Below are 14,993 nucleotides of genomic sequence, written 5' to 3'. Positions count from 1 at the left end.
AGAAGCTAGTTTCTAGCATTTTTTAAGTCCCTTTACTGATTTGTCATTATTGCCCCCTGGTGTTAGCTTTTCCATGTTCCTTAACCTTTGACATGCCCTCTATAGACTGAGCTGTCTGCTTTCTGGATCCCTAGAAAGTCAGGAAAGCAGAATGTGGGGCAGTGGGCAGATGTAAATACCAAGTGCTCGATTTGCCGCTGGCCTTTGGAGAACAGACGTACTCTACGGATCCCTTCAGATCATCTATTAGTTGAACCATTTGAAGTTTCCATTTGTGTAGATCAAACATGACAAGTGCCATTTCACATGGCTCAACCTTGGATAATAAATATTGGTCCTAAGGACTGGCCACCCAGGAAAGTTTGGGATCCTAAGGTTTGCCAGCAGTAGCTAGAACTTTAGTAATGACTCAAGCAGCTGTGAAGGAGCACTGAACACCATACCATTGGTGGGTTAGTTCCTGCGGGATGGCACATTGGTGCGTCTTGTTAGATAACACAGGTTCTGTGAGAGAATGACTAAGGTTCTACTAGAATATACACATTGTAGCTCAGCGAACAGGTGACCCTTGAACAACAGATTTGAATTGGGTGGGTCCACTTACCCGTGGGTTGTTTTTGTTGTTGTTTTTTCATTAAATGTACTTCAAATGTGTTTTCTCTTACGATTTTCTGGATATTTCCTTTTCTCTAGGTTTGTTGTGAGAATGTATATTACATACAAAATAAGTGTTGATCAACTGTTTATGTTCTTGGTCAACAGTAGGCTGTATGTGAGTGGTGTTTTGGGGAAGTCGAAAGTTCAGTGTGTATTTTCGACTACACTGGGGTGAGGGAGCTGGGGCCCCTAACCCCCTCATTGTACAGGGGTCAACGGTTTAAAAAAAAAAAAATAACACAGTGAGGTGGGATCATATAGGAAAGACTTCATAAATTGGGTTGTCTTTTTGTTTTTTTCCAGTTTGGTCATAGAGAATTATGTTGGCTTTATATTAGCGAGGAAGTAGGGAAGAGGCACTTGAGGCAGGAGTAGAGCTCATTGGCAGAGTGGCTCAGAGGCCAGCTAACGAGAAGTTTTGAAAATGCTGCTGGTTGTGATTTTGATTCTATAGAGAACCTTGAGCTAGTGTAAGTTTAAAAGAGTTGTGATCGGGGCGCCTGGGTGGCTTAGTCCGTTAAGCGTCCGACTTTCGCTTAGGTCATGATCTCGCGGTTCGTGGGTTCGAGCCCCGCGTCGGGCTCTGTGCTGACTGCCAGCTCAGAGCCTGGAGCCTGTTTCAGTCTGTGATTCCCTCTCTCTCTGACCCTCCCCTGCTCACACTGTCTCTCTCTCTCCTAGAAATAAATAAAAATATTAAAAAATAAATAAATAAAAAAATAAAAGAGTTGTGATCATCTGACCGTAGTTTATTGCATGTTGTGATGGAACAGGAATGGATAAAGCGACCAGATGAAAAGCTATGAAAATAATTCAGGCAGAAGAACTTAAACTCCGGCAGGTGTACAGAAGTGAATTGGAAGGAGGGAGGGCCTCACAGAGGGGCCGTTTTTCAGACACAGAGGCCAGCTGTACATGGGAGCCAGGGGAGCAGAAGAGATCGAGGTACTTCTGTGTCAGCCAGCAGACAGGAGAAGGTTGATGCTGTCGTGCTGGAAATGATGCCCGGGTCAGCCTCAGTGTGCTATCACTCTGAATTCAAAGTTACTCTTGTGTGTACAGGTGCAACATTGTATTTTCTACCTACTACTAGCCACATGGAGTTAGGGTTCTTCTCTCTTTAAAAAAAAAAAGTGGTGAGGGAGAGAGTAGTGGCATCAGATGTTGTTGCTGTATGTATTTTTTTGAAGGCAATAAATGAGTCCTTGATCTCCTGTTTACTGATTTTTTTATCCTCCTAAAATTTTTCTCGTTTCTTTTTTTTTTTAGTGGGAAAGATACCCTGGTGAAATGGTGGGACCTTGACACCCAGCACTGCTTTAAGACCATGGTTGGCCACCGAACCGAGGTGTGTGGAGGGTCGCGGGCCAGGGAGAGAATGGCAAGGCAGAAGGGAACGATGGTCTCCTCCTCTGCTTTTTTTCCCTGCTCCCAGCAGTCCTTGCGCTGTCCCGAGAGACAGAGAGGCTGGTGCAGTGGAGGATGCCAGCTGTCCGAGCACATGCAGCTGCTTCCGCATTTAAAGTGTAAAAACTTGGGCTTAGATAAATTTTTAATCCACAAATAGGGGTTTCATCACTGTTAAATAATGTGTCCAACTTTATGATTGTAGGGAGGTTTGATGACACTGTACGCACAGTGCCTGGTCTGGTGACATGTACACAGCAAATTGTGGCCGTTATAGGCGTTATCCGAACATAGATATTTTCAGGGAAGAGCAGGGCATGTTTTATATCTTTGCATCCCCCTCTACTCTTTGTCTCTACCAGGCTTTCAAAAACATACCTGGGATTGATGAGGAAAAGCAGATTCTTTGTGGATTCACAACAATATTGTTTAGATATTTGAGGCTGAAAATTACACAGTGGATATCGATGGAGTGCCTTTTATTTGCCAAGGCACTGCTGAAACAGAGAAGTACCAGCCTTAAAATCATCGTTTGAGTGGATTCTAGTTAGGGTTTGTGCTGAATGGCCATTATGTAAATTTAAGGGTAGGAAATTACAGAGAAACTTCTGGCTACTGCATGAACAACAGTTCTACCATGAGCCACTTTTTCTTTCCAAAGGTGAGAATTTCTGTTACCATGTTGAAAAGGTTACCTTAATATTAGGCTTTGCAAATGCCAAAGGGGTGTCACTACAACTGTGTGTATACTTAGACTTTGGGAATGCCGCGTCATAGATCCTGGAATGTCTTAAAAATCCTATTTGATCTTTTTATACCCTGTAGGTGTGGGGGTTGGTTCTGGTGTCCGAAGAAAAGCGACTCATCACTGGGTCCTCCGACAGTGAGCTGAGGGCGTGGGACATAACCTACCTGCAGGAGGTAATTGCTTTTCTGCCTGTGGGCAGTGCTGTGTTTTAGCAGAGTCGGAGGCTCATTGAATTTAGAATCAGATGTAATCATTGGATTCTTCCTATTGTACTAGAAGGAGTTCTATCACCAGTAACTTCTAACTCCTAAACAGATTTTTTTTTCTTCGTTAGTTTAATAACAAACGATGCCATTGCCCTCATTCATTTGAGCTCAGAGAAGGATAGTTTTTAGGTTATACTTTCTGGTAATGCTGATGTTGTACTTTGCAGAGTTCTTAGCATGAAATTCCTGGACGTTTCGGTGTCCGTCGATGGACTTAAGAATATCTCTGACCCTTTCCCCTCAGACAAAAATCTGTGTAAAATTTCTGTGTTTTTTAAGCATATGTATTCTGAGATCAGTAGCTTTCTCGGATCCTCAAAGATTTTGTGTGGGAAAGTTTGTGGACCTCAGATTTAGCTGGAGTTAGGTGTGTGGTGGTGTGTTCAGCAGCTGTTCCACTGGGTCCTACCGTAGTAAGCCAGCCTCTGTCTGTGCTTCATTTAAGGAGAATGCCGTAGGTTGCATTGCCTTTGTTGTTCTCAGAGCCAGAGTTGAACCTTTCCTCCGGAATATGGTAGCTCTTTCACCTAAGAAGGTGTTAAGGTTAATGAGTCAGCCACCATTTTTGTACCTTAGTCTAAGTTACTAAGTTGCTAAACCATAGTCTATATATTTCAGAAAGTTATTGGAGATAAGATAGTGAATGTTTTTATTTGCATTTGCTGTAGTCCATGTTTTTTGTTTTTGTTTTGTTTTTTAATTTTTTTTTTTTTAACGTTTATTTAGTCTTGAGAGACCAAGAGAGACGGAGCGTGAGCAGGGAAAGGGCAGAGAGAGAGGGAGACACACTCCGAAGCAGGTTCCAGGCTCTGAGCTGTTCGCACAGAGTCCAACCCCAGGCTTGAACCCGTGAACCATGAGATCATAACCTGAGACAAAGTCGGACGCTTTACCGACTGAGCCACCCAGGCGCCCCAGCTATAGTCAGTTTTTCACATACTCTAGTAAGTGTCCTACCATCAAAGAGGTTTGACCAAAGAGAGTCCTAAATGGAAGTTACGGGGGCCGTGAGGACAGCTTTCTAAGTCATTCGGGCTGGGACACATTATTTCAGCTTTTAGTTTCCCATTTTTATAAAACAGATGGAAGACTCAGAAGAACCAGAGCCCAAGAAAAGCAGAGGGTCTTCCCCTGGGACACAGGACACACCTGAGCCAGAGGACGGTGCCCCGGAGACGGATGAGACCGCTGAGGACGTAATTCTTTTTGTTTTTTTATCTTCATTCGAGTTGAGTCGTGGGAACAGTGAGAATTGGAAATTTTTTAATTTAAAAATTCTCAGCTCTTGTCATTTTAGAGAATGTCTTTGTCACCCGCATTTCTCAGAACCGTATCTTTTCAGAGGTTTGACAGAACTTGCTTTTAACCTTCTTAACCTTCTCCCTCGCTTCTTTTGTAGCGCATCCTTAGGTGCAGAAAAGCTGGTTCCATCATGCGGGAGGGAAGGGACAGAGTTGTGAACCTGGCCGTGGACAGGACGGGCAGGATTCTAGCTTGTCACGTGAGTACAAGTCGTAGGAGAAAACAACAGGGGCGGGCTCTTCCTTTCAGAGATGGTGCTTGTTTTGTAACCAGTGCAGAGACTGCGTTTCCCCCGGGCGTGCGCTTGTGTAGACTTAACGATCCCTAGCTTGTGTTAGCATGACACGGTCATAGTTACTGTGCTGGTCCTTGCTGCTAGCAAGCATTAAGTGCTTGCTTTCTAAGCAGTTGAAAAGCATTAGCTTCCTCTTTGGTCTTCAGAGCAATGCTGTGATAGGAAGCGGTATTCCCACCTCACACACGAACAAACCAACAATCCCAGAGAGAGGAATTTGTCCCACATAATACAACCAGGAAGCGCAGAAAGAAGGAACATCTTACCGAGAAAAGCTAAATTACAAATTGCCTTTCTTTGGACTCACATCAACTTTCCACCTTTCTAGGGAACTGATTCTGTGCTAGAAGTGTTCTGCATCCTTTCCAAAGCGGAAGTTCAGAAGAAAATGGATAAGAAGATGAAGAAAGCTAGAAAGAAAGCAAAGTGTGTTTTTTAAAAAATATTTACTTCTGATAAAGTATCTGGGGTGGGCCACATAGTACTGATAGAAAAACTTCTTTAAGGAAGTGGTTCCTGTGCTAGCGATTACTGCTGAGCTAGAGAGGGTTTCATGGCGCTCTGGTTGTCCACGTTTTACATTTGTGCTCTTTAGTACAACTTCATAGCTAGCATGTTCCCTGGGTCTTGAGCACACAGCCATCCAGAACTAGAAAAGCTGTCCAGATTTTGTAAAAATAGCTTCTAAGTGATTTAGTTCTCAGATTAGCAGGTGTCTCCAGAGACAGCCCGTCAAGAATGAAGCTGGGTTGCATAATGCTAACCATGGGGGCCGTGAGGAGAAAGACTGTGGAATCCACATTTGGGGGCAAAGTAACCTTGGAATAGGTTTTTTAATAACCACAGTAATCGGTTCCTCAATGGTTGAAATTTAGTAAGGCCCAAAGGAAAAGACACCGGACTTGGCAAATTTTTTGAGACCTGTGGTTTATTTGACCTGGTTGGATTGACAGGTGCAGGTTAGTGGGTCTTCTAAAAAGTTCTGAAGTAAGGAACGTTTGCTAGAAACATTTCATTGGGATAGCTTGAATTACAAAGAGTTGCCCCAGGACATTTTATGAGCCATTGGCCTTCAGGATTCTTGAGGGTACCTCTTAAATGGAATAAAATGTTATATTTATGACGCTGTGTTTGACAAAGCATTTCTGTACACACAGTGTTGTCTAATTCTCACGGGAATCCTGTGGTTAAGGGACTCCCAGGATCACACAGAATTGGACTCAAGTAATAGCAAAGATGCTTCTAGAAAAGTAGTAGCATGAAAGTTTTTTTTCCCCCTAGATTAAATTCTTCCAAAGGGGAGGAGGAAGACCTTGACGTCAATGTCAAAACGACTCTGCAAGATGAAATCCAACGGGTGACTAATATCAAAACTTCTGCCAAAATCAAGTGAGTAAAAATAAGGCACCTGAAGTACTTGAAAGCAGTTTTAGAGTGATATTGTGCTGCAGAGTAGTATTAGCTTTTTCACGCTGTTTGTAAGCAGTCTAGAGGAATTACATATTTAGAGACCATGATCGTGGGATACTGGCCCTCACCATGGGCGAGTTACTCATCATCTTACATTTGTCTTACTAGAATAACCCTTTCTATTTGTTTAGTCTTCTTTCCTGCTGTCATTTAGAAAGAAAGACATATACCCTCTGTGCCAACAGGATTTTAGCTCATGCAAAAAATTATGTATTCAAAAGCAAGATATGTGTTGGATTCAGTATCCGAGCCCAGGTTTCTTTGACTTAAAGCCTGTGCTCAATGACTGTCCAATACTCAGAGCACTTTCTGTAAAATTCTTTAGAGTTGCTCAGATGTCCCTAGATTGAGGACACGGTGAAGCCTTTCTGCTAGGAAACATTAACCTTGTGAGTGAAGACGGTGGCAAGGATGTTTATGAGTTATTTCCTCCTGCAGATCCTTCGACTTGATTCACTTGCCCCAAGGAGAGTTGAAGGCCGTCTTCCTGCTGCAGAACAACTTGGTGGAGTCCTACTCACTGAGCCCGTCCGCGCCTGCTCCTCAGCCGGTGAGGACGAGCAGGATCACCCTCGGGGCTCATCGCAGCGACGTGCGCACTCTGTCTTTCAGCTCGGACAACATTGCTATCCTGTCAGCGGCGGCGGATTCTGTGAAGATTTGGAACAGGTTGGTGAACTGGCGCTCTCCATGGCTGTATCCAGTTGTGTGTTCTTCCCTGTGAATTAGGTTTGCGTATGCTTTTTTTTCTTTTAGTTTATGGTGTGTATTTTGAGAGAGAGAGAGAGCGCCCCACAGAGCTCAGCGTGGGGCTCCATCTCATGAACTGTGAGATCACGACCTAAGCCAAGATCAAGAGTCGGATGCCCAACCGACTGAGCCACCCAGGCACCCCAGACCTGAGTACTCTTCATGGTTGGTTGTTAGCCTCTTCATGCCCTATAGTTCCCTCGGAATCTATCTGGACTGTAGGCATGTGGCGTTGAGAGTAGTTTTCCTTTTAAATTTGGTGCCCAAAATACAAGCTCACTCCATGTGAAGCTTGTCGCTGTACTTGGCTCAAGGAAATGCACAAACGTGCTGCCTACTCCTTCATATAAGTAGGCTCTTGGTGCTGCCCAGTAGTGTGACTGCGGTGTCTCCTCCCCAACTTTCCTAGACGATGCTTCCATACCTGTGTCTCCTCACACCCCAGATGCCTCTAGCACCTCTAAGCTGGTGAGCTTGCTCCCTAGTTCACTGGGAAACGGAATCCTCTAGAACACATTCATGCTCCCAGCACATCTGCCAGCTGGGCTGCATCTACACCCACATAATCCCTCCTGTGACTGTGGTGGTGCTCCTGACCAGAGTCACCCAGGACATGGGCCCGAGGTTCTTCCCCGGCTCCCTGCGAGCACTGGGCCCCCTTCTCCATCTGTGGCGAGCCTGCTCTGCCGGCTCGTTCCCCTCGGCGTACATATGCTCCGCTGTCTCCCGTCTGAGAAGTGACGCCCCGTCTCCTGCTCAGTCTCTCCAGTGCCACTCATCCTTTGCTTTCTTTTCCCCATTCTGTCTTCATCTGTCTCCCGTCAGGCCCTTCCCTGCCGTTTCACCACAGCAGCTTTGTCACCTCATCATTGCGCTTCATGCTTGAGTCCCGTGACCCGAAAGCTTCATGTGGCCCTCTCTCCTTGAATTGATGACTTTTTCCTCTTTGGACATTTGCTTGGTCTCTCATTACTTCCTCTCCCTCTGCTGGCAGTTCTCTGTCTGTGCCGGTCCTTCCCTTTCTGACTTCCAAGCGCTGGAACGAATACTTCAGGGCAGAATGTTTGGACCTTTCCTCTGTCTACAGTCCCTTCACACTGCTTTCTCTATACTCACAACGCATAAATTTTTTCTCTAGCCTCAGCCTCTCCGTCAACACTAGACACTTACTTCTAGGTCAAATGGATGTCTAATTGGGCACGTCGAAGTTTTATGCCCCAAAGCGTGCTTGTGATCTTACTTCTCCAACAGCCTCCCCACCTGCTGCTCATGCAGAAGTCCCCAAATGCTCATGGCCACCCTTCCCTACCCCAGGCCCAGTTCACTTGTGGGCCCTGTCTGCTCTGTGGTCAGGACATAGCCGGCCTCTGACCGCATGTGGTCACCTGTGCTGCCGCAACCAGCTCCATCCTCCATCACCCCGCCCTGGGTTGTGGCAGTAGCTTCCTGATGGTCTCCCTGCCGCGTGCCTCACCCTCTGCGGTCTCTCCACGCAGCCACCAGAGCGCTCACAGGCCTTGCCTCTTCCTCCGCTCCCGTTCTGCTGCCCTAGAGCCCGCTGGCCTGTGTCCTCCCCCAGCACAGCAAGAGCGCACCCCTGTGGTGGCAGCTGTGCTCCTGGTCCTTGTGTCTGGAACCATGGTCCCCTTTACCTACAGGCTTGCTCCCTGTCTTCTCACCAGATCACAGTCCCGCCCTCCTCCTCCCTTCCCCCAGCGTCGTTCCCCTGCGGCACCTGCCAGCACCCGATAGGCCAGCATGGGGTTGCCTCGTTCCTAAGGAATGTCTGGGTTTATGAGGTCCGGGACCTTTTTATAATAGCACGCTGTTATATTTTTTCAGCACCTAGAATAGCGCCTGGCATTCAGTAAGTAATTGAATGCAGTGGCATTTGGTGCATATCTGTTGAATGGACAAATGCTTATGGTACGACAAAATGAATGAACTTTACTTGCAGAGACATTAATTTGATACTTAATTCAACCTATAATCCTCTGGGCGCACTTCTTCCTGGTGGCACATTGGGCTCTGTTGAGACCAGCATAGGCTTCTTCTGCCCTACTGTTCTATAACCTCTGTTCCTTAGGGTTAGGAGGCCCCTACAAAAAAATAAAGTTAGGTGCCATTTAATTTTTTCTCTCTTGACTCTAAATAGGTTTAAGCCAAGCTCTGTATGGCCAGGTGTGTATAGAATGTAGGCGTTGACCTCTAAGATGGGAAGCAGGTTCTCTGAATGGGTGAGTTCTTTATTCCTTCTTTCCCACAGGGCCACACTGCAGTGCATTCGCACCATGACCTGTGAATACGCGCTTTGCTCCTTCTTCGTACCTGGTGACAGGCAGGTGGTCATAGGAACAAAGGTAAACAGACTTCTTGGACTTTGGAGGCTCTTCTCCACAATATTCTTTTTTTTTTTTTTTTAATGTCTTTTATTTATTTTTGAGAGAGCGTGAGCAGGGGAGGGTCAGAGAGAGAGAGGGAGACACAGAATCTGAAGCAGACTCCAGGCTCTGAGCTGTCAGCACAGAGCCTGATGTAGGGCTCGAACCCACGAACCGTGAGATCATGACCTGAGCCCAAGTCGGACACTTAACCAACTGAGCCACCCAGGCACCCCCACGTCTCAAGATACTTAACGTTGTTTGAGAAATCTGGCTGTTTTTGCATATTGGAATGTATTAGAGCTGGATAATAGGCGAAGGTTGGTCGTTGGTTCCCCCTTTTTTTTGAGGGGTTTTCTTTTTGTGTGATTTTTATTTTTAAAAAATCAAACCTTATGAGAAATAAAATCCCAATCATGATCTTGAGATAACTGTCCACGTTTTTGTGATCAGCCTTTTGTGCGTCTCTTTAGGAGCACCTGTGTAGTTGTTTTAAGAAGACTAATGATAAAGTATATGACATGCTTAGTGTCGTGCTTGGCAGATAGAAGCATTCAGTACAGACAGACTGGTCCTCATTCGCAGTTGCTAATCAGATTGGAAGATCAACATGCAGGAATGAGTAGACACAGATGTGGGTTCAGATTCTCCCCCTTTTTAGAACGGGTCATTTCAAGCAAGTCACCAAACCTCTCTTAGTGGGTTTCCTTATCTGTTTAATAGGATGATGACACTTGTTTTCTGACAGTGGCTTTTGCACTAGATGGGCCTGCGTCTGAATACTAGATTTTCCACTTGCTCGCTGTGCAGACGTGGGGCGATTTACTTACTCCCATAAGCCTCGGTTTTCTCACGTAAACTGAGGTCAGTAAGCTGCATCACAGTGTGAGAAGCACTTCGCACAGAGCTGGCTCACGGTGCATAGCTAGTAGCTAGTGGTAGAAGCGCCAGGGGTAAGATGGAATAAGGCTGTGGAATACTTGAAAGTGCGCCTTGCGAGCATCTGTCATCATTAACCCGAAACGAGTGCTGGCGCGTGATGACTGTGCTAGAAAGCCTCTGCATCACAGTGGGGACTGTTGGCCCAGCCAAAAGTGTAAAATAAGCTAGAGAGATTTTAGGGTCCATGTCAGGGAGTGAACGTTAAATTCCAATGAAAAGTTTCTCTCGTTTTTCGCTGATTCTTTCAACAAGCGCCCCTCTGTTGTTTTTGTTAGGCAAGCTTGTTGTGAGTACCTTCCAGGTCCATCTACCTGTGTGACCAAAGTGCAGCCCCCACATCCCAGCCTAGTCTCTGTGGTCATTTAATGTACAGGATCTTATTTAACCCCCGCAGCAGCTTAGAGAGGTTGCTGCTATAAACCCCATTTCGCAGATGAGGTAACAGTCTCTCAGAGGTGAATTCAGCAACAGTCAGCCCTGGGACTCTAGTCCGTCCACCTTATGCTTTCCACAACCCCTCCCCTGTAGAAGCCCATCATAGAGGATGGTTTGCTGCTGTGTGTGTTCCTCGCTTGGCATCGTGACCATGGCATATCCCAGGTTTTTGGGTTTTTTTTTTTTATGTTTTATTTATTTCTGAGAGAGAGAGACAGCATGAGCAGGGGAGGGTCAGAGAGAGAGAGAAGGAGACACAGAACCTGAAACAGGCTCCAGGCCCTGAGCTGTCAGACAGAGCCCAACGCGGGGCTCGAACCCACGAACCTTGAGATCATGACCTGAGCCGAAGTCTCATGACACTTAACCAACTGAGTCCCCCGGGCACCTCTCCCAATTTCTAAACAGGAGGTGTGCCTCGTTGTTTTCTAAGCCTTTGCCACTTGTTTCTAAGTTCACTGCCGTCCCTAGCATGGAGGTCTATTTCCATTTCTCATTGCCGGTGTGCTGGGGGAGAGGAGACCAAAACGAGATGGAGAAATGTCGGTTCAGCCAGTTACCATTTAAAATTGCTTTAACTCGAAAGGTTTTTAGGAGCCTTTGCTGCCGTGTTTCTTCTGATATGCCTCTGGCCTTGCTGTTGCCCTTTGGCGGTCGGAGCACCCGCGAAGGTGCCGGGGCAGGGAGCGAGGCTGCCGGGCCTGCTGCGCCCCGGCGGCCTCCCTCACACCGGGGGCGCTCTGTCCGCAAAGCAGGCAGCCGCGCCTTAGCCGTGGAGGTTGTGGAGGTGCTGGTGGGAGCTGTGCTCGTTTCGTGTTTTCCACAGACGGGAAAGCTGCAGCTTTATGACCTGGCCTCGGGAAACCTGCTGGAGACGATAGACGCACACGATGGAGCTCTGTGGGCCTCGTCTCTCTCTCCAGATCAGGTGACCAAGCCCACCTTGGCTCGGGCCTTCGGCACCCTGGCCGCCTTTGCCGCTGCTTGCGTCGGTGTTCACTACCTTCTGCCGGCGGTTCCTCGGGCCGTCTATAGAGAAAGCCCGCTTTCTGTCTGCTCCGGGGGTTTTCTGCGAGGTGGCCTGTCACGTGCCCACTCATCCAGGTAGCTCTTAGCTCATGAATCTTGTTGGATCAGCAGCTGCAGGACCTCAGGTTACTGAGCCTCAGGGGTTTTTCCAGTGCTGCGTGCTGCTGCCTAAGAGGAAACATTTCCTTGGGCAGCGAAATGCCAGGGATGGAGTAGACTTTTCTGTTGCCCCTTTTAGTCCCGACATCTACGAGTCCAGAAGTCTAGTGTCGATAGCAAACGCATCAGCCCTTTCAAGTCAGGAAGAGGGTGCTTCCCTTGTGAGGAGTCCCCTCGGAGAACGGGATGCCTCTTCTAGTAATGGTGCTGTTGCTCAGAACACTTTGAGATATTTTTTGGCAACACTTTATTAAGAGTTTGTGGCCCGTTCACTTGCATCTTCTCAATAGTGGCAAACCTTCGTCTACCGAAAGTACATGCTGTTTTTGGAGAAAACGGAATCTGGAATTTAGAGCAAGTTATGCCATTTGCTGTCAGAATAAAACAGCATTTAAAATTCATATAGTTATAATATCTTGTATTTGTAGAGGATTCCATCTCTCAAAGTATTTTTTCATTTTTTTAACATGAGAGGGAGAGAGAATGAGAGAACAAGTGGGGAGGGGCAGAGAGAGAGAGAGAGAGAGGGAGACACAGAATCTAAAAGCAGGCTCCAGGCTCTGTGCTCTCAGCACAAAGCCTGACATGGGGCTTGAACTCATGAATCCTGATGGGACCAGAGCTGAAGTTGGATGCTTAACCATTGAGCCCCCTCTCAAAGTATTTTTACATCTATCGTGTCCTTTACTGTTATTTTTACAATGGTTTTACGAGCTAGATAGTCTCATTTCAGCGTCACTAAGGGTCCTTGTGGAGGTTGCTTCCTATGTTACAAATCGCAAGTGGCAGAATCAACAGAGATCTAGTTTTCTGACTCCTTTTCTATATGCTGAACACTACCATGCAATGGGACTGATTTTCTCGATATTAGAAAACAATTCCAAATGCATCTTATGCAGAGACTTTGCAAGAATAAATGTATACCCTTCTGAGTATGCCCTTTGAATGAACTTACATAAATGATCCAGTCTGTGTATATTTGTCAAACCAGTTTATTAAAAGCAAATCCTTCTGACTGGTGCTTTCTTAGGTGGGGCAAAAGACACTGCAATGTTCAGAGTCCTCCTGACGCTGAATGGAAGTACAGCTAGAACTTTCCCCTAGCTGCCATCTGTCTGCATTAGCCCTGCTAGGGGTTTTCAGATGAGGTCTGTGGCTGCCGGGTCTGAAAGAGCAATGAGAAAGGGTCAGGGCAACCGCGTTCTTCTCCCCTGCCGTTAAATACGAGTACGCTTTTATACTCTTGTGATGTCGTCTTGTCAAAGTTTCTGTAACAAAATATTTTCTAACTGCAGTGTCCTTTGATTTTCAGCGTGGCTTTGTGACCGGCGGTGCAGATAAAGCTGTCAAGTTCTGGGATTTTGAGTTGGTGAAAGATGAAAATAGTACCCAGAAGAGGTGAGACCATTTTTAAATCATGTCCTTGTTTTGGAGTGAATATGGAGAACCGCTGAATGGGTTTTTGACATGTGTATTTCCTTTTTTTTTTTTTTTTAATTTTTTAAACGTTATTTTTGAGAGAGACAGAGTGTGAGTGGGGGAGGGCCAGAGAGAGACAGAGAGACACAGAATCCGAAGCAGGCTCCAGGCTCCAAGGTGTCAGCACAGAGCCCGATGTGCAGGGCTCAAACTCACAAACTTCAAGCTCATGACCTGTGCTGAAGTTGGATGCTTAACCGACTGAGCCACCCAGGTGCCCCAACATGTGTATCTCTGTTGTACTCCAGGGAGTTTTTGGAATTTTTGTCTGCCTTTGTAGAGCATTCATGTATTAATTTTTTTATTGATGCTTTCTGTCATGCTAGGCTTTCTGTGAAGCAGACCCGAACCTTGCAGCTAGATGAAGATGTTCTATGTGTCAGTTTTTCTCCCAATCAGAAGCTCTTGGCTGTCTCTCTGCTAGACTGTACTGTGAAAATCTTCTACGTTGACACTTTAAAGGTACAGCAGTTACTCCTGGAAATAGTTTTTGTCTTTGACACTGATCTTGGTTGAATTGAGACTGCAAAGTGGCCTTAGCTGTGCCCAGCAGTGGTAGGTTTCTGAAAACGTATATGTGAGTCCAAACTCTGCAGGTGCACTGGGAAGGCCAGAGTTTTTAAAGAGGCCTTCAGTTCATAAGTTTTGCCTAAAGCAAGTTCTGCTGCACAAGTTCAGAAAGTCCTGTTGTAGCCAGTAGCGGAAAAGCATCTCTAGGTCTCCCCGCCTGTGATTCCACACCTGGCTGCACATCGGGACCATTGGGTTGCATTTAAAACCATAGCTTTCTGGGCCCCGTGCCCAGAGTTGGGAGGACTGGGTCTGGCCCGGGAGCATTGTTGTGAAGCAAGTGCCCAAAGTCTTTTCAGCTGAGAGATGCAGAGAACGTCCCTGTGCTGTGTTGTGACCGAGGCCGTGGGCTGCTGGGGTGCACCCAGCTCTGCTGTGCTGTGGGGCTCCTGGCAGTGCTTCCGGGCTCCGCAGGCTGGACCCCGGTGGGCTGCCTTCGGTGGTCTCTCTGTTCTCGAAGTATAAATATGGAGCAGTCCAGAGCAGCATTTAATATTGTATTTTAAGGTTATATATATATTTTTTAATTTTTTTAATGTTTTATTTATTTCTGAGAGAGAGAGAGAGAGAGAGACAACATGAGCAGGGGAGGGTTAGAGAGAGAGGGAGACACAGGATCTGAAACAGGCTCCAGGCTCTGAGTTAGCTGTCAGCACAGAGCCTGACACGAGGCTCAAACCCTCGAACTGTGAGATCATGACCTGAGTTGAAGTCGGACACTTAACCAACTGAGCCACCCAGGTGCCCCTAAGGTTATATTTTTGATCCACGTGTAACAAACAATGCCTGTATTTTATAGACAGGTGTGAATTATTTGTGTTCTTTTTTTCTTTAACATTTAGTTTTTTCTCTCCCTGTATGGACACAAACTGCCTGTCATATGCATGGACATCTCTCACGTAAGTAAAATTTAAACAGCATCTCAGAAACTAGTTGTCTTTTCTAAAGCACTTTCTTAGTTCTTGGCTTGCTGTCTTCACTTTAGAATATTTTTTCATCCTGTTTATCTTTCACCCAAAAAGGCCATAAAATAGTGTATATTGTAGTCGTGCCTTAAATACGTGTATTGCTTTAGTGCTTTCAGAATATGTTCACAAATGTCT

At 46.2% G+C, this 14,993-nt stretch overlaps 1 protein-coding gene across 3 annotated transcripts in view; it reads left to right on the top strand.

Moving 5' to 3' along the window:
* Positions 1–14,993, top strand: part of WDR3 (WD repeat domain 3) — a 32,547-nt gene that overhangs the window by 7,756 nt on the left and 9,798 nt on the right. For 2 of the 3 annotated variants that reach the window (XM_039242755.1, XM_039242754.1), the window contains exons 6-17: positions 1,927–2,005; positions 2,890–2,985; positions 4,161–4,274; positions 4,478–4,579; positions 5,004–5,101; positions 5,957–6,064; positions 6,584–6,814; positions 9,162–9,255; positions 11,480–11,581; positions 13,154–13,239; positions 13,647–13,782; positions 14,733–14,789. In XM_039242755.1, the coding sequence (XP_039098686.1) occupies positions 1,927–2,005; positions 2,890–2,985; positions 4,161–4,274; positions 4,478–4,579; positions 5,004–5,101; positions 5,957–6,064; positions 6,584–6,814; positions 9,162–9,255; positions 11,480–11,581; positions 13,154–13,239; positions 13,647–13,782; positions 14,733–14,789 (1,303 nt within the window). The remainder of the gene's footprint in view (positions 1–1,926; positions 2,006–2,889; positions 2,986–4,160; positions 4,275–4,477; positions 4,580–5,003; positions 5,102–5,956; positions 6,065–6,583; positions 6,815–9,161; positions 9,256–11,479; positions 11,582–13,153; positions 13,240–13,646; positions 13,783–14,732; positions 14,790–14,993) is intronic. The other variant, XM_039242756.1, reaches the window with a different exon arrangement.

This window comes from Hyaena hyaena, unplaced genomic scaffold, assembly GCF_003009895.1.
Source record: "Hyaena hyaena isolate Hyena2069 unplaced genomic scaffold, ASM300989v1 scaffold_217, whole genome shotgun sequence".
Taxonomy (NCBI): domain Eukaryota; kingdom Metazoa; phylum Chordata; class Mammalia; order Carnivora; family Hyaenidae; genus Hyaena; species Hyaena hyaena.
The sequence above is the reverse complement of the archived record's forward strand: the minus strand, read 5'-3'. Positions and strand labels throughout refer to the sequence as shown.